Below are 19,918 nucleotides of genomic sequence, written 5' to 3' on the forward strand. Positions count from 1 at the left end.
TAATATCGCCTGACAACGCAGAAATTAAAAGAATGGACATGCATCGACCCGTTTGTCTTTCTCATCACTGCATGGGCATGAATTAACGGGCTGTTGCGCTGCCGCGAGCAACAACAAGAAAAAGCGGAGAAACTTACTGAGAGAGATACGGACGCGATGTGTTTACTGATGTGTTTACATGACTTCTTAATCTTCGACAGACATCGTTATAAACCATCTAACGTAACAAAGGTAAGCATAATATAGTTTTCCGACTACATACACAGTTTGCAACTAGACAATCACCTTAATGCATTGTTTATTATAAACGGGCGATTAGGGATTATATAGAGACGGATGTACACAGAGAAGAAGCCATAACCATGTTCTATGAGAGTGTAAGTTAACTTACACTCCGCATTCATCGTGATTATTAGAAAAGGCGATCTGCAAAGAGTCATAGTAAAATAAATCACACTCACCGAGCCTGGTGAAGATGAAGCAGAAACACGAAGCGTTAGTACAGATCCATTTTTAGGAGCAGCTTCCTAGTAAAACCTGCTTTATATTGACCCGCGTTTATAAAGCAGTCTGGTGAAAAATGATTAGCGCAAACATGAATGCATTTAGGTAAATCAGCGGGGACGTTAGCTTCAAAAACTAAATTCAGCCACTGCGTCCTCAGTGGCTCAGATACCTAACCCTAGGTATGTACCCTAGGTCACTAACCCTAGGTAGTGAATGACGACTGCTGTGTTCGCTATTACACCCACCTACTGTACACAACACTTGCTTAGGCGTCATTTTGCTCCAGCGGCGAAAAACAATGGCCGACAGCTTCTTCTCACTCGGAGCGGGTCTTTGCTAAAACACCAGTGTCAATCAACTTGTGTAGGAGCGGCCTCTGTCGGTTTGGCGTCACATCGACAGGCTTTTGCGATTGGCCTGATTTCAGAAGGGGGATGTTATTGTAATAAACGAAAAGAAAACCACTGGGCGGCTCTTTATCATCGTAGAGTGGTTGTGTACGCACTCTCCTAACACACAGTTCAGTCCAAACAGTCTAAAATAGTGCATGTAGTGCTGTATGACCCCTTTAAGATAAATAGGCTATGGAAAGTTTTAAAAGAGGGAGGAAGGGAAAAAAGGGGAGAGAAGAAGTGAAGATTCACACATGCAGGTCCAGTGGCAGTGTCCAGCTGGCATGTGGGCACATGGCTGGCGACAGGCAGGGAAAGCAAAGCATTCTGAAAGCAAATATGTATATTATTGTGGAGGGTTCAAGGGTGTGAGGCAGAAACACAGACAGAAAACTCCAGAATATAGTGCAGAAATTAAGTAATCTTTTGATTTACTTTCTGTTGCAAATAGAATGAATGTGAGACAAGAAGTTGAATACAAAGCATTTTAATACACCTTCAGCCCCAGGAATGCACATAGAGGTTTATTTGCTGTAGGATGTGTATGGCTATAGTTTAGCGTTTTCTCTTGGGGTTGGAGGAATCCTTGACCTATGGTCAGCCCCAAATGTCCCTTTATCAGATCACCATTAGCCTCATTAGTTGACGTAGATGGTTGGCAAATATTCAGAAGTGTATGTCAACATACACATGGTGTATATATCGTGGTGACACAGGACCATGTCCGCTACTCATTGTAATGTGTCTGACATCCCGTGAAAGCTGAAGAAAAGAAACTTTTACTGTACTAGGTGTTTATGCTGCTGAAGGCAGTACTGATTTTGGCTGTTTGAGTCAGAAACACCTGATAGGAAACTTTCGACAGGTCCAAAGCAGAGATGAATCATGTCCATCCTAGACATTCCACCAAAAAACAAAAGTATATGGCTCTTTGTTTAGGACAATCATAAGGTACTTTGGAGATGCATGGGGTGGAGCTGTTGGGCGGCTGCACAGACTTAAGGTCAGCAGTTGCATGTTAGCCAAGTTAGACATCTAGAAGGAACCACAGTTTGTAAATAAGTAGCCTCAAATGGAGAAAGTTTTAGTAATGTCATGCTCTGTGTCATGGATAGAGCACAATATATGAGCTATTGTCTTATTCTCTTTTAGGATAAATGATAATTCCTTATTCATTCCTTATTCTGTATTTCCTAAGCCTACCCTGTGAGTGTGTACGGCGTTGCTGTAATATTCATTATTATTATTATATTATATTATTATTATTATTATTATTATTATTATTATATATCCACATAATTCATTGTGCTGATAAGAAGATGTGAGTTCAGCAGCATGGTGCTGCGTAAGCAAGGTGTCTGGCTTTGTTTGGGTATGAAGGTCATAGCCCTGCGGTCGCAATAGTACAGTATAAATAAATGAGTGGAGTGAAGAAAAAAACAATCAATCACTCCAGTACCCTGCTTCATCTGTCTTCTCCATTCATTTTTATTTATATGTCTCTCTTCTATGTTTAAGGTGAATCTCCTCCTGTCTCTCTGATCATCAATCCCAGCAGAACTCAACACTTTACTGGTGACTCTCTCTCACTGAGCTGTGAGGACCAGAGACACTTTACTGGATGGACAGTGAGACGATACACACACAGTGAGGGAGTGTTAGATTGTCCACGGTGGGGCTCAGTAACAGGATCTACATGTAATATCAGCTCCCTCTCCACATCCTACACTGGAGTTTACTGGTGTGGCTCAGAAATTGGGGAAACCAGTAATCCTGTCAACATCACAGTGTATGGTGAGTCTTCATCTGGTGTTTTATGTATAATCTATTGTGTATATATGTTTTTTGTTAAGCTTGTCAATGAGGCAGTGTTTCCGTTAATGTGTGTGTGTGTGTGAAAGTCGTACCACACAGTAGTCCTTCCTCTTCACAAATAAGAGAGGATGAAATGTTATTGTGTAAGATGAGAATCGAAAGAGGAAAGGGTCTCATTCCTCCTCTCCTCTTACTTTATCTTCACACACACACACACACACACACACATACACACAGCATGCCCACACAAAAACACACACACACACACATACACAGCGCTGTCGAGATTTATTTGTACTTTTTTTAAAAGGTAAAATGCAGGTAAATTTAATTTATTTTTACTTTATATTTTATATAAATTATTTTTCTGTATATATTTTTGGGCTGTGGAATGAATCATCTGAGTTTCCATTATTTCTTATTATTTATTATATAGAATTATGCTCGCAATCCAAGGTTCCAATGTACCTGTTATGCTTTTTATACCTGCAAATTCATATCTGATACCAGCATATGTACTTTATTGATGCCATCATGATTCGATTATATAGGTTTCTGCAGACACCACATGACTTGTGAATTTTAAATTATATGTAGATTAATAAAAAAAAAAAAAAAACTTTTATTTGTATTATCCACACAGTGTATTGTATGGATTTCCTGCCTGGAATCATATCAAGGTGTAAATGTGCTTCTGTGTGTTGTAGATGGTGATGTGATCCTGGAGAGTCCTGTCCATCCTGTGCCTGAGGGACATCCTCTAACTCTACGCTGTTTCAATCGCAACACAAAGTCCTCAAACCTCCGAGCTGATTTCTATAAAGATGGATCAGTTCTCCAGACACAGACTACAGGAGAGATGATCATTAATAAGGTCTCAAAGTCAGATGAAGGTTTCTACCACTGTAGCTACCAATGGAGACAATCACCTAAAACCTGGGTTTCAATCAGAGGTAAAAAAAAAATCTATGAGAATTTATTTTTTATTTTATTTCATTTGAAACAACTCAGTGTTCAATGCAAATTCTGCTTTTTTTCTGTCTTCAGTCTCAGGTTATAAATACAGCGGTGGAATAATAGCAGTGGCTGTGGGTTTGGGATTGTTGTTCATCGCAATATTGACCTTAATGATCCTGATGTGTTCCTACAAAAGAAAAGAAAAATAAATAAAAAATAAAAGTATGATAAATGATTTAGCTAATGTATGTAGAATTTAATGAGTACTTACAAAGATTAATTACAATTTTGATGTATCACATAAATCAGTATTATTATTAGAAAAAACAAATATCTTTACACTACTGGAGGAAATATGTTTCTACTCCAGAGAATGTAAAAAAATAAAAATAATAATAAATCTTCAGTGTTGATTTGACAATAAACTAATCCTACACACAATTTTAATTTACACTTATTACAGTACACATTTAATGTAATTTAAACTGATCAGGTGTCCTTGGAAGGCACTGGACAAACCTGTCCAATCCATGAAGGCCCCAGCCTACAACCCAGAGCAGCCATTGGATCTGCTGCAAACTTCCCACTGCCGGACATTAGAGCTCACCCCAGAGTTCTTGTGGAATCATGCCTCAAGGGGACAGAGCTGCCCCGGGGACACAAGGGAAACACATATAATATTGGACATGTCTTATGTTGTAATGTTATGGCTGATTGGTGTATGCCATGTAGGTAACTGCATGTAGTTTGTCTATCTATCTATCTATCTATCTATCTGCTCTGTGAGTAAATGTTCTCTTTGTGTCTTCATTAGAGTGAGTGTTGGGTATACACTCACAGTGTTATACATACACAGTTGTTCATCTGCAGTCTGAATGTCCTAAGTGATGAGCTTATTGTGTGATTAGGACATTGTGTGTACTTCAGCATGACTGCTCAGGTGGATCAGTGGATCCATATCTGTTATGAGAAGGGTTTAGTTTGATGTGTAACTACTCTCAGTAACTATGATAGTTCAACAGGTAAGAGTACAAGTAGAGCAAGTTTAAAACACAGGGTTTAAATAATCTTGATCTTCTGTGTCCTGCTGTCATCTGCTGCTCAGTGACAACCTTTCATGATCATTACTGAACCATTAACCTCACAGTGCAGGTGAAAGATAAGTAAATTATCCATTAAACATCCTCACCTATTTTAAAATATATTAAGAGACTGAACTCCATCATACTAAGACTTATGTGTACAGTCTTTTCTTGGTGTTGGTACACTCTGGTCTTGGTCATGACATACAGTACAGTAGTCTCGGTTTAAGTGATCTGGACTATAACACTGTGTTACATGTTACCAAAGAAAATGTATAATATACTTATGAGTCCGGTGTCATCACTTTTGACTTCATTACAAACTGTGTCAATCTCATGTGGAACCATCATAAACTGTCGCACACTATTTTCTCAATCTATGCTAGGATTTCTCACCAGGTAACACTGACCAGGAAGCTCCTGTTTTGGATAACTGTGGCTACAGAAGCTCTGAACCTGCCGTAAACATCACCATATACAGTACAGAATAATATAAAATAGAGCATATTATTTAAAAATTTGAATTCATAGAATTTCGTGGATTTGTGCACATTTTAACCCATTTCTAAACACTTGAGACAGCTCAAAGTTATTCATATCAACACTTAATAAGAAATTGGCCTACAGGAGAGGAAATGTTTATATTGTTCAAGAAGATCTGGCTGCAGGAAGCATCTGTGACTGACACCCCACTTTCCATTATTAATGAACTTTGAGGTTGATGCAAACTGCAGGTCAAATCCCCCTAAAATTTAGTGTTAACCAAATTCCTCTATATTGCATACAATTAAATACCTAATTAATCATTAACACTAAACAAAAGACAATCATCACCATTAAGACATATGTATCATCAATATTTAAAATCTATATGAAGTGAATAAATAAATGTCTATAGAATGCAATCAATTAGGACAGATCCAAGCATTAAACATGCACAGATTTTAGCAAGCATTTGTCAGGGAAATACCTCAATTAATTCTCTCTCTCTCTCTCTCTTTCTCTCTCTCTCTCTCTCTCTCTTCGATTAATTAAGCCAGGCTATTTAGGTAGAAGTGGAGACAGAGGAGGATCAAGAAGTAGTCTATTATGTCTGTCCCAAGCCAGCCATTATTTTTAAAACATCTCCCCAGACAAGATGTTAAAAATCCTATGGTAAACTAGGTGTTAGTAGGGAAGGCACGAGCTTCTTATTTTTATCCACCGCTGTTTTATAGTATAAAGTAGTGTCTGTTAGCTGCCAACACTACCTATATAGCTATTGTACGTTTTTACTTGCTTATTTACTTACTTACTTCCATAATTATTCACTCACACACTTACTCATGAACCCAACTGGCACATAAGGTTTTACAGAGCTATCTCAACCAGACACGGTTTTGCAGAGATGCAGAGAGTTGGAGCAACATCCATAGATGAATATCTGAGCAGGGGGCCAGCATCAGGATCCTATGCTGATGAAAAGTTGCAGTGTGACAATTAAGAAATCTGGCACACATGTATGGTTCCAACCTGGTATCAAACTTTGTCATTTTGGTGCATTATTTTTTTTTTCAAATATGCCTTTAGTTTCCAGCATGTGCTGATCCTAATTTCATAGTTTAGGTTATTTCTTATGTGCCAGACAGCTATACCAACTGAAAAACTAGACACCTTGTTTCAGGACTGCAGTATAATAAATGGAAAAAACTTCCCCACCAAACTCATTTTTTATACTGAACACGCCCAGACCTGGCACTCAGTTAACTGCAGTCATTTTAAACACACAACTAAACGTAGCATTTGTAAAGGACAGTAAATTCAGAGCATGGAAGACAGTGAAGAAAATGCAGGACCCAGATTCTTAACAAATAACTTGTAGAAGACAGGAACTGATATGGTACAATTCAATGAGAATGCTCTGCAGATGTTTGCAGAGATCAAAACTCAAACCACACAGCACCTAGAGAGAAAAGAGAACGAACCCTAGCTCAACACAGCTTCATCACCATTCTCACACCTTCACACCCAGCTCAGAGACAATTTAAAGACTCTTAAAGACCAGTTCAACCAAATAAAAAAAAAAAAAAAAAAATTTAAGGTAACAATACAGAGACTGAAAAAAAGACATACTGTATAGCAAAAAGTCCAAGAAACACTAACACAACAAAACTTAAAACTGAACTGACAAGAGGGATGTCAACCCTCAAAAAGAAACTGCACAACAAATAGAGACTATTAGAACACCACCACAGCCCTTGCCTCCAACTGTTAACACCACCTACACTGATACACAGCCCATGGTTTAGTACTTCATAAACCAGCCCTAAACCCCTTATTGCAGTCCAACCCTAAACTCTCCCAGACAATGCCTGCACTGCCTAACGAACCACCCCACCCCATTGCCTACCACCCAAATCAGCAAAACACCTAACACAGGAAACCCACCAACAAAAAATACCACAACAACAACAGAGCAGTCTACCAAACAGATCGCATACCAACAGTGACATAGCAATCCTAATAGACAAAAAAAAAAAAGCAGGGAAAAAAGATGCTCACCAAATCCTACTAAAAATGTTCTAGTTGAGCTTAGTTGCATCAATATATACACAAGCACAAATAACTTGAGGGCAAAACAGAAACGAGTCGGACCTGCACCAGCCGCACCAGCCACACCACCTGCTCGAACCACACAGCCACACCACAACTATGCCGATGCCCTCAGAGATCAACAACATAATACTGTAGTGGGTAATATTAAACAATTACTGCAAGGGCTAAGCTTATTAGCCTTAAGAGTAAAAAAAAAAAAAAAAAAAAAAGCTTTCATCTTTAGAAAAAAGATCTAGCTCTCAGGGAACTGATTACATATAAAAAATTAAAAATAAATATTAAGGTCAGTAATTGAACCAATGCCTTGTCTGGGAGTAAAGTGAGGGGCTCGCTCACACACCAGCTATTCGACAAATGGGATAAACATCCAATTGAGACCCTGCATGCAAAGTTCTGCAAAATGATTTTAAAGGTGCACAAAAATGCCACAAATAATGCATTCTCCGGACATAATTAGGCCAATATCCGTTTGTGATAAAAATACAAAAATGGGCAATTAAATTCTGGAAACACCTAAAAGAGAGGAAACCACACTCAAAAGATTATAAAGCATTGCAGTACCAATCGTTGAGCAAAGACACCAGTCACCTCATCCAACTGGTCCTAAGTCAATGCCCTGAAACACGACGGCTACACACTTATACACAGCCATCACACAGTAACACACCGCTGTCACACACTAACATAATAAAGACTGAGGACCAGACAAAATTAACAAAATTAGCTAGGACAATTAGAATAAACCAAATGACACAAACACTTAAAAGTAACCATTTGAACTGTTGGGAAACCCAAACAAAACTGCAGTAAGAAGCAGTGTTATCTGGCCCTAAACAAACAGAATAGCGTGGCAAACTATCTGAGCATGGTGGCTGACCAAATGCTAAGAAATGAGTGAGCACCATCTGGGACAGACAGTCCTTGCCTGAGAGAAGAGACTGTGCCAGCAGTGCACTGAATTCTTCGTCACATGCAATAAAATGATTCCCAACTTCAACTGCCCCCGACCCTGACAAACTGCGCCACCTGCTGGGGAAGCACAGGGAGAGCTGCACACTAGCAGCACAGTACACACATACCTGCCATCAATTGAGAGACAGGAAGTGACCACACCACACCATATTACACACACACACACACACACACACACACACACACAAATAAAATGATTATTTATATATTATTTAATTTTTACTATTATTATTATTATTATTATTATTATTATTATTATTATGTACATACATGTATATACAGGGGTTGGGCAATTAAACCAAAACGCCTGGTTTTAGACCACAATAATTCAATAATATACGTAGTGTAGGGCCTCCTTTTTTGATTTTGAGCCATTCTTCTTGCAGAATAATGGCCAGGTCACTACATGATGCTGGTGGAGGAAAATGTTCCTGACTTGCTCCATTACAACAGCCCAAAGTGTCTCAATGATATTTAGATCTGGTGACTGTGCAGGCCATGGGAGATGTTCAACTTCACTTTCATGTTCATTAAACTACTCTGTCACCAGTTTTGCTGGTGCATTATTGGTGCATTATCATCCTGATACACGGCACCACCTTCAGGATTTACTGTTTGAACCACTGGGTGCGCATAGAACTCCGGAATGGTTCGGTAGTCCCTGGCAGTGATGCACCCATCTAGCACAAGTATTGGGCCTAGGGAATGCCATGATATTGCTGGGCCACCATAACTGGGCCACCCCATGCTTTACTCTGGGCATGCAACAGTCTGGGTGCGGCTTCTCCACACCTAACTCTTCCTGATGTGGGAAAGACAGTGAAGGTTGACTCATCAGAGAAAAGTACATGTTTCACATTGTCCACAGCCCAAGATTTTCGCTGCTGTTACCATTGAAACCAACATTTGGCATTGGCACGAGTGAGCAAAGGTTTGGCTATAGCAGCCCGGCCATGTACAGTGACCACGAACAGCTTTGGTGGAAACAGGGGAGTTGAGGTGCACATTTAATTCCGCAGTAAGTTCTGCATGTGTGGTTTTAGGTTTTTTGGATACAACCTGGGTTAGCACCCAGACATTACTTTCAGACATCTTCCTCTTGCGTCCACAGTTACTCCTGTTGGATAAGGTTCGTCTTTCTAGGTGGTTTGCTGACATTACCCTAGATACCTGGTATTGTATCTACATCACACAGACTTGCTGTTGATACATCACAAAGACTTGCTGTCTTGGTTACAGATGTGCCAGTGAAATTGCCCTCTTTTAAACTTTGATATGTCACCCATAATGTTATGTGCATTGCAATATTTTAAGCAAAACTGTGCTATTACTCTGCTAACTACTGGTGGAATGTGCAATCAAAGAAGATTGGCCACCAGCCTGGTCAAATTTAGCTATGAAACTTCCAACACTAAATTGGCTAGTAATTTAGTTTCACTGTCCAACCACCAGTATGTTGTTTAATATAATGTTTAATATAAGAATCACTTTATCCTTGACTTTAACAAAATGTCTATATTCCTTAATTTTATATACATTAATTTATCATTACTCTTTCTAAACTTTTTTTTTTTTTTTTTTTACTGTGTACTCCTGTTATTTTCTTGTGACTTATCTCTAAGCTTTGGCAATATAAATGTAAATATTTGTCATGACAATAAAGTGTTTCTGTCCCAGTTGCACCACTAACCGTGCATATTAGCAACATTTCGGGACAGCAACGTTTGCTAGCGTTTGCTAACTTCCTTTTAAACAATGTACTGTCTCTGTGTATTCGAAAGAAGTATAACAATATTGTATAAACCAATCACACCATGAAGCGAAAAGAAACATTACATATAATATTACTTCAATCTATAAAATTATAATTGGACAAAATAAACAAAATGTAAAGAGGGTGCTTCGCTAAAGTCATGTCCCTCACATGTGTCTACTAAAATCTTGAAGCAGCATGCTATTTGTAAATTCTCTCCTTCCATCTCACTCTCTCTCTCTCTTTTTCTGTCTGTCTATCTATCTCTTTTGTGAAAAGACAGGAAGTGGTTAGACTTTAGCTTACAACAGTCAGTCATTATAGAGACAGGATGGAGCTCAGTCCTCTCCCTGTGATGCTCTGTGAGTAAATGTTCTCTTTGTGTCTTCATTAGAGTGAGTGTTGGGTATAAAGTTGTTCATCTGCAGTCTGAATGTCCTGAGTGATGAGCTTATTGTGTGATTAGGACATTGTGTGTACTTCAGCATGACTGCTCAGGTGGATCAGTGGATCCATATCTGATATAAGAAGGGTTTAGTTTGATGCGTAACTCCTCTCAGTAAATATGATAGTTAGGACAAGTTTAAAACACATGGTTTAAACAATCTAATGAGTGTAAACGAGTATATATTGTTGGAATTTGTACCTGATATTCTGTGTGCTGCCGTCATCTGCTGTTTAAAGATCTTATGATCATTTGATCTGTCAAAAGAAAATGACTGTATGGTGTTTGTACTTTCACTAATGGAAGTCATGTTTGTGACTAAATATCATGTCTTTAGCCACTGTGGTGGAGGCTCTGGTGATGTTTCATGTGCAACATTTTTTTTTCCCTAACAACAATTTACTTAAAGAAAGGTTTTATTACGAACACTTCCATTTTTGTTATAATAGTCTGTGCAGAGAAATAGCAGAGTAAGGGAAAATCGCTCTAATATCAAACTGACAGACAATGCTTTCTTATTTAATTTTTTTTTTTTTTTTTAACATTAATGGTTATTTACCTATCTGTGAAAAAAAATGTGCAGAAATTAAAACAATCTTTAGTTCTGTACACACATAGATCAGTGGCAGGTACAGAGGCCTGGAAGCAGAGATCAGGTATGTGGACGTGGTTTATTGTTTTTTATTCAAATGTAGTGGTTCAAATTCAGCTGTGAAGAATGGGAGGAGGTGTGAAAGTAAATGTGTGAGAAAGCTGACAATGTAAATGTGATGTGTATGTAAATTTGGTAAACAAAAACGTCCACTTATATTTCTTATATTGTTACAAAGTTAAAAGTTCCCCAAACTAAAATAACAATTTTATTGATGTGCGAGTGAAATACAGCACAGTAGAGACTGTGGGATACAAAGTGTGTTAAGTGAAGAGATAGTGGGTGAGGCAGGTTGCCTGGTTAATGCCCCCTCTTTAGCAGATCAAACATTTGCTTTAAATATAGTTAAACTATTAATTAGTAGAGCATCATGAAGGACCATGTAACACAGTCTCTTTCAAAATGAGATGGATGCCGCAGTAGATATTAATCATGATTTGCAGTAAAGCCCATGATAATTGTATCCTGTTTATATTAGTTTTATTATTTATATATATATTTAGCTTTTTTATGATTGTTATAAAATGTGTGACAGATATGAATGCAGGTCGACCATCCTTCACTGATTACACAAAAACAATATCAAATTGGATTAAACAAGGAAAAAGGCAAACGTGTCTAGGACAAAGAAAAAAAAACTATCAATAACCAGGATAGCGTATATGGTGTGACAAATCTGCCAGTTATGGGTACGTGCCTACAATTTTTTACTCCTTGCTTATTTTGAAAACTGAAACTAACAGGCACATCTGGCATATCAGCCTCCGCAGGAAGAATGTGAGGGGGTGGGACCGCTAAACATGACTCAGACACAGTAAAGGCCTCAGATAACGCTTGTTCCAGACTGCTGCTGTGGCCACCAGAATATAACAGCCATTTCTGCTTCTTTGTGGCAGATTGCGAAATACTGTATGGCTTAAATGCTGGCCTGACACTGCCGCTACCAAACTGTGATAGTCACCTTTGTTCATTCGCTCTTAACCCAGGATTTCCGCCTCTACCATTAATCTATGTCCAGCCCTCTAGCCATGAACATGCCTAGGCTTAACTTCTTTTTAAAATGTTGTTTAGCAGTTGAGAAGGGTCCGAGGTGTAAGAATAGATTTATTTATTTATTTAACTTGAATGATCAATGAGAGCTACCTCATACCTTCCACAGTAGTTTTAGTATAGAGCTTGTTTATACAGGAAGGCTTAACAATAATCCAACCTTTTTTTGAGATAAAAGAATGCCATCCTGGCAATATTATTTACTTGAGCTTCAAATGAACGATTGGAGTCTATAATCACACCAACGTCGTTGACTGCTGCACATGATCAGAAGCAGAATCAGGTTTTATTCACCAACTATGTTGACACACACAAGGAATTTGATTTCGGCTGCTTGTGGCTCCTAAAGTACAGACCGACATAAAACACTGTACATTTCTTATATACAAAACATTATACACAGTAAGCGCACACACAAAATTCAGTAACTGTGCAGATTAAATAAAGACCTTTATGAAGGCCTCAATGGAGTACAAAGTATGAAGTTAATGTGCAAGGTAGTGCAGGTCGCTGTAGTGCACACCACATATACTTTAATAAGTAGTACAATGTGCAGTAGGATGCAAGGAGTTCATAAAAAAAAAAACATGCTGGTAATTTAACACTATACAGTACCATATGTTCAATTAGATTGTGTTCTGGGTGTGAGGGGTCTGTAGAGATTTTCCTGATACATTTGTAGAATATTGTGAGGGGTATTTGTGTTAAGTCCTAAAATCCACTGTCGTGAATCAATGTCTATTTGTTTAGTTCCAGGTTGTTCTGACTGCAACAGAGCACTAGGCGCTCCACCTCCTGTTGATATGCAGACTTGCCATCTTGGATGGTGTGCTGTTTCAAATTTCAAGAGCTAGAAAGCTGAGTCCTTGCGTGTGCAGTTATTAGTATAGAGGAAAAATAGAAGTGGGGAGAGGCCACATCCCTGCAGAACACCAGTGTGGACTATCTGTATGCTAAAATTACTGTACCCCCTGCTATGTCTTGACACATAGCAGGGGTTACAGTGGATGTAGATGTTTGGAGGGAAGGAATTTCTGGGATTATTGGACGATCTAAATTCAACAACAACAATAAAAAAATATTCCTGAGACAATGAGACATGGAGTCTCCTCCTTCTGTTTTAAAGCATATGCTGACCAACTGGTTCCAATATCTATCAGATATCACAGGTCTGATCACTGCAGATGTTAGAGCAACTGGACTGTAGTCATTCAGACCTGTGATGGAAGGTTTCTTGGGGACCAGAATGATGGTGGATTGTTTGAAACGGGGGGGACTTTACACAGCTGAAGTGCTCTGTGTAAAGATTGGAGCTAGCTGCCGGGGTAAAAATGGCAAAAGTGGAAGATGCAATACAACTTAAAGTTGTTGGTATATATGGTCTAAGATGATATTCACAGTTTAGAACAAAGCTTTAATATTTTTTCGATTTATTATAATTTTTTTTATTTGCAGTAACCACTTCTTCATGTTTAACCTTCATGTTGTGTTCTGGTCAAATTTGACCAATTTACATGTTCACTCTCTAAAAAAGTCCAATCATTTTTATTCCTTTCTTATGAGATACAATACCTGTTCGTACATGGCATTTAAACTTGTAAAATACATTTAAAATAATTCAAAATAATAAAACTTGTGTGTTTTATGGAACTCATGTTGTTTCGGTCTAAAATGACCGGTCATTGAACATGAATAGGTAAGATTACATTTAGTGTTTAAAACAGAGTTCAAAGACATTTAGACACTCCTTTCCACACCTCAACATGCAGGTGTCTTTAAGTAGACACACACACACAAAAGCACACACACATACAAACGCACACACACACAAATGCGCACACACACACCCACACGCATAAACACACACAAACACAATGCACACACTCAAACGCACACGCTCAAACGCTCACACACACACACACACACACACGTGCACACACACACGCACACACACGCACACACACACACACACACACACACACACACACACACACACACACAAACGCGCACACACACACACACAAACGTCTTATGCCACTTTTTGGCTTCAAAGACAACCTGCACAGGACCCTATCAACAACATAATTTTTACCACATCTGTTGAAAAACATTGTCAACAATTGTACAACTTTCTCGCAGCTCTGGTATATAAAGAATTTTAAGGGCCTTACTCACAGTTCAGTCTTGGTAGCACGATGGCCAAGCTGTGAAATTATATTTGATAATGACAGTGATCAGGTGGAGAGAAGCCAGGTTGACAGTAATGAGTGTTTAGTTTCCGGAGTTTAAAAGTTCTGCAGCCTGAAAAATTTACCACAGTGGACATATTTATTAGGACTGATTCAATGAGGATGGCACACTGCCATCTTACAGCTCCATTGCATTTGGTTTTATCTTTAGCTTGGATTACCGTCTCCACAGATTTAGATTTTAGACATAACCATGAACTGCTTAGACAAAAAACTGCAGAAAAATATATGCACTTCACAAGAGTGCAAGTTATCTCATATGAGGAAATATTTACAAAACTCAAAATAAACATAAGAAAAGACAATTCAAAAATAAATAATAATAACAACCCTGGATGAAGAAATGAATGTCAATGAGTCCTATGGGATTTATATCTCTAAGCCAGGTGGAGAATTGTTGTAAATGGTATAGATTTAGCTGAAAGTTCATGAAGATGATTGCCAGAGTTATTGCAGATAGACAAAGCAGTTGATGGCAGCCAGAAGAAAAATTACAATAACGCAAGATGGTGACATCCACAAGACTTCCCTGAAGTGCAAGTGCAAGAGCCCACAGTATATAATCAAGTGGATAGCACGCTAAGTGACCACAAACTCCCTAGGCCATGTCAGCTACAACTTTAATGTTTGATAGAGTCTTTAAAACATAAGATTCCATCTATAGAAAAAAGAATACCAAGCTACCACGCTACTATTACCGTGGACCAAAATCTAACAATATATAATGTCTACCATTACAAAAACATTATATTCTAATAAACAATACAGAACAAATGGTAAACACTTACTAACCGACATGAAAACAAATCCTCAATGTTAGGACCATCAGCTTCAGAAATTGAGCATTAGGAAACCATTATTTTCTCTCCCAAAAGCAAAATGACTTATTTACGCTATCTACCTAAATAAGTAATCTACATAGTAGCTTAGCGCCCCTTAATGGTAAGAAAGAATATGATACCTAAATGTAACACAAACAGGGAGGTTACTATATACAGTGGAACCTTGAATTGAGAGCATAATTTGTTCCAGAAGCAGGCTTGTATTTCAAAGCACTCGTAAACCAAATCGCAGAATTCCCATAAGAAATAATGAAAACTTATATTATTCGTTCCACAGCCCCCCAAAAATAAATACATAAAAATAATTAACACAAAATATTAAGTAAAAAATAAAACAAATTAACCTGCACTTTACCATTCAAAAAAAGTAAAAATTAATTCCAACAGATAAGTCTGTGCGCACAGGCGCTGTGTATGTGTGTGTGAATCTAAAGTAAGCTCTCCTCTCCACCTTCTCGTCTTACACAGTTACCCTTCCTCTGCTCTTTTTACACACACATGCGCACACAACGAAAAGTATAAACAAGAAATCTCTCTAATGACACTTGATTGGGTGACACGGAGTCACTGCCTTAAAAGTAAAAATAAAACAAATTAACAAACAAATTAAAAACTAATTAAAACAGATTAAATGCACATTACCTTTGAAAAGAATCGTGACAGCAGTGTTTCAGTGTAGAGCAGAGAGAAAGTGTGTTTGTGTGTGTGCGTTACTCTGTGTGTCTGTGAAGGCGAAAGTTGAGCAGAAAGAGAAAATGGATATTTAACCCCTCTATTGAGACTTGTTTTTGCTTTACAAGCTCGCTGTACACACATGCATACAGACACAAAATAAAAGACACATACTCGCGTGGTTACAGTCTTATAGTAAACAGTACACATGTTCATTATACCAGTAAATACCATGCTACCATTAAGACCCAGCAATAAGACCCAGCAGGGAAGACGATTACCCACAATTCCGCAGCACAAGAGAGAGAAAAAACGTTGGTTCAGTTTTGATCACGTGACACTCGGCAGTCAGGTTCTTGTCCTGACTGCCAAGTGTCACGTGATCAAAACTGAACCAACGTTTATGCATATGTGATACATGATACTCGGTACTCGTAAACCAAGACTTGATTGTTTTCCAATTCAAAATTTATTAAAAATCTTTGCTCGCAAACCCTGTTACTCGCAATCCAAGGTTTCACTGTATATATATATATATATATATATATATATATATATATTAGTCCCCTTTGTCTGCCTTTGAGAGGAATATACACAGTACAATGTAAATTACACCAAATCACTTGACACAAACTGTCCTCTTTCCACACGCTGCCATCATGTGGGCAAAACCCTTAACCACGTCTAAGAAAATAAATCTCACACACTGTGGCTTGACACAGTATTGTCTTTGTGCCTTGTGACTTGTGAAATCCTGGACGGCATTTTTTCATAAGAGATAATAAAAAACTTCGATGTTCCACAACTTAAAAATGAATGCAATTAATTGATTCATATAAAATATAAATTAAAAATAAAATTAATTAACCTGCACTTTACTCCTGAAAAGAATCATAGAGATAAGAGAGAGCATAGGAGACAGTGTGAGGTTATTGTGTTAAACAACTTACACACACACACACACACATGCAGTGGACTACTTGTGTGTGTGTATATATGAATATATAGATGATGCCCACTTACTGTAAAAAGAGGACAATAACATTTTTTTAACATTATCTGCTAGGTTAAATCAATATGAAAATAAACAAAGAACACACACAAGAATGTTATTGTCCTCTTTTTACAGTAAGTGGGCGTTGGACACACACAGAAAGTACTGAGGATTTACTAAAAAGAGGAAGAAAGACCAGATACGTATACAAGAACTCTAAGCAATAAAAGACGTTAAAATATTCAAGACACTCTTCCTCTCTTTATTTCCTCCTAGTGTGAGCTTACTCGCAAGAACTTTTAAAACTTCAACTTACACTCCTGCTCTGTCACTCAGTCATTATAGCAACAGGATGGAGCTCAGTCCTCTCCCTGTGATGCTCTGTGAGTAAATGTTTTTTTTTTTTTTGTATTTTCATTAGAGTGAGTGTTGGGATATAAAGTTATAAAGTTCATCTGCAGTCTGAATGTCCTGAGTGTCCAGTGTGACAATCTGTTATATCCAAATGTTAAGAGGATCATGCTTTATAATAATAATAATAATAATAATAATGATAATAATAATAATAATACGTGATACATAGTTGCTTTGAGCAGTCAAGCAAAAAAGGCATTGATGAGCAGAATAGTGACTTTTAAATAGGAATTAATCTTGTTTGTATGCTTGTATGCTTGTAAAATGTGCTGTTCATATTTGTCAAAGTTTCTTTCAATATTTCTTCATTTTTTTGTCATGTTCTCTGTTTTTTGTTCCCTTTTTAGTGCTGGTTTCACTTGTACCAGAGGCCCATACTCAAGGTGATTTATATACTGTTTATCCTTTATAGTTTAACCTCAGCTGGACTGTGTAACAGCAAGCTTCGCATAAAAAGCATCTGCATAATGCAGTTTTGTGAAAAATCATACAGGGCTCCCACACTACACCACTAAAAATAAAAGGAAATATAAGGAGAAACCTACAAGATTTACAGGACTGCCCATAGTTTAGTGTTATGGATATCAATAATAAAAAAAAAAAAAAACAATAAAAAAACTTTTAGCTCTGTGAATTACTCTAACAAATATGAAAATATGTCAGTCAATAATAAAACTATCACACTTTTGGTTGATGCTTTTACCACTGGCACTTCCTCTTTTGTGATATTGCTTAAATATAGTATAGTTTATTACATTTTTATATATTAATACACCTTATGTGGTTGTTTTTATATTCTTTTAGAACTTTAGCTAAGTAAACAGGAATTTTAATTTCATCATAAGGGCCTCAATACATAGTAGCAGCTCCCAGCTAGTTTATATATTGTTAGTTATTAAGTATTAATGCATAAATGACGGTTACGTCTGGTATAGTAACTGCTGATCAGTGTCGAACCAGAAAGCACTGCAGAGGGTAGTGAAACCTGTCCAGCTTTACTAATATCACAAAGGACTTCTCACCCTGCCCATAGGCTCTTTGCTCTCCTGCCTTCTGGGAGGCATTACAGGAGCATTTCCCCCACAGCTGTTTCTTTGCTTAACATTGAACTGAATACATTGCTCTATCTAATCTTACTTTACATTACTCATAATATGTTTCTATTCAGACACTGTTAATAGAATTGCACTAACCATAATTGCTGCTCACACAACATTACTGTACAGAAATGTAAACACTCAGGATTGCACTATTTATAACAGTTGCTCATATTGCATATAATAACCTCCCTCATTCCACTTTTAATAACAATATGCACACGTTTATAACTGTCACGGGTGCTGTGGGTGGACTTTGGAAAAGGCATAATCGCAGAGGGGATTTGAAAGTCATTAAAATTGAAGACAAAACAGAAACAAACAGATTATAACCAAGGGAATTTGAAAGCTAACTAGGAAACAAAGATCTAAACAGAACAGTTTAAACTACTTTACTAAATAGCACAAGAACAATGGAAACGGCATGATGCAGAAACATTGGCATAAACAACATAAGCAAAACAGAACAGAACAGAAACTGCGGTAATCGGCTTGAGGCAGATATATTCTAGTCGAACACAACATCCTAACAAAACTAAACAGACCATTAATTAAACAGGAGCTAAACAAAACAGGAGCTAAACAAACCATCATAATATAGAAAACACAGAAGATTCACCACCACTTGACTTAACAGGACAGGAGCTGGACAGAACATGAAAAAGGAAAAACAGCATAACACCAGAACATTCGGTTTCAACACAACACCTTAACTAAACTCCACAAGACGGATGCAAGACCCAGATCCACTGAACAAACTACTATTTATAATGAACTTGTAGTCCAAGTCTGACAAAACACAAAAAACACAAGGAGAAGTCTCCGGGTGCAAAGACGCCCACGAGGTGTTATCCCTGACATAAAATAAGCAATATGAAAATAAATATGTTGTATATGAAAAAAAAAATTAGGCTATATTTTTTAAATACAACATATATACTTTTATATTGTTTATTTTATAATAAAATTAGTTTTGTCAGATTTTTCATTATAAAAAATATTTATTTTTATTATATATAAATATTTATTTGCATATTTATGACAAAGCCCTGAAAAATAAATGTGTTACAAAAATAAACATTTACCAAGAGTTTGTATTGATGGTCTTGACGGCTGTCTCGTGCCTAGGCTTCATTATAATAGTAATAACATATTTGATAATAATAAACCTATAAATTTATGTTCTAATATAATATTTGATAGTTATTAAATACATCCATCAATATATATAAATGGTAGATACTTTTCTTTTTCCACGTGAGTCAGTCTGTGTCAGTCGTGCTCTTTAACCAATCAGATGTGACCTCGCCATTTCAACCAATCATAACCCTCCAGAAGTGCAGCCTAAATCCTGTTTACATAAATTAAACCTGCTTCCAAGCAGAATCCTATGAATACTCTACTACTTATAATGAACTTCATGAGTTGCC

At 37.3% G+C, this 19,918-nt stretch overlaps 1 protein-coding gene across 7 annotated transcripts in view; it reads left to right on the top strand.

Moving 5' to 3' along the window:
• The window catches only part of LOC128530239 (leukocyte immunoglobulin-like receptor subfamily B member 2), a 53,143-nt gene that overhangs the window by 14,359 nt on the left and 18,866 nt on the right, over positions 1-19,918 (top strand). For 6 of the 7 annotated variants that reach the window (XM_053504061.1, XM_053504051.1, XM_053504070.1 and 3 more), the window contains one exon: positions 2,418-2,693. In XM_053504061.1, coding sequence (XP_053360036.1) covers positions 2,418-2,693 — 276 coding nt within the window. Of the gene's footprint in view, positions 1-2,417; positions 2,694-3,421; positions 3,668-3,761; positions 4,463-19,918 lie in introns of those variants that run through there. The other variant, XM_053504097.1, reaches the window with a different exon arrangement.

Source organism: Clarias gariepinus, chromosome 1, assembly GCF_024256425.1.
Source record: "Clarias gariepinus isolate MV-2021 ecotype Netherlands chromosome 1, CGAR_prim_01v2, whole genome shotgun sequence".
Taxonomy (NCBI): domain Eukaryota; kingdom Metazoa; phylum Chordata; class Actinopteri; order Siluriformes; family Clariidae; genus Clarias; species Clarias gariepinus.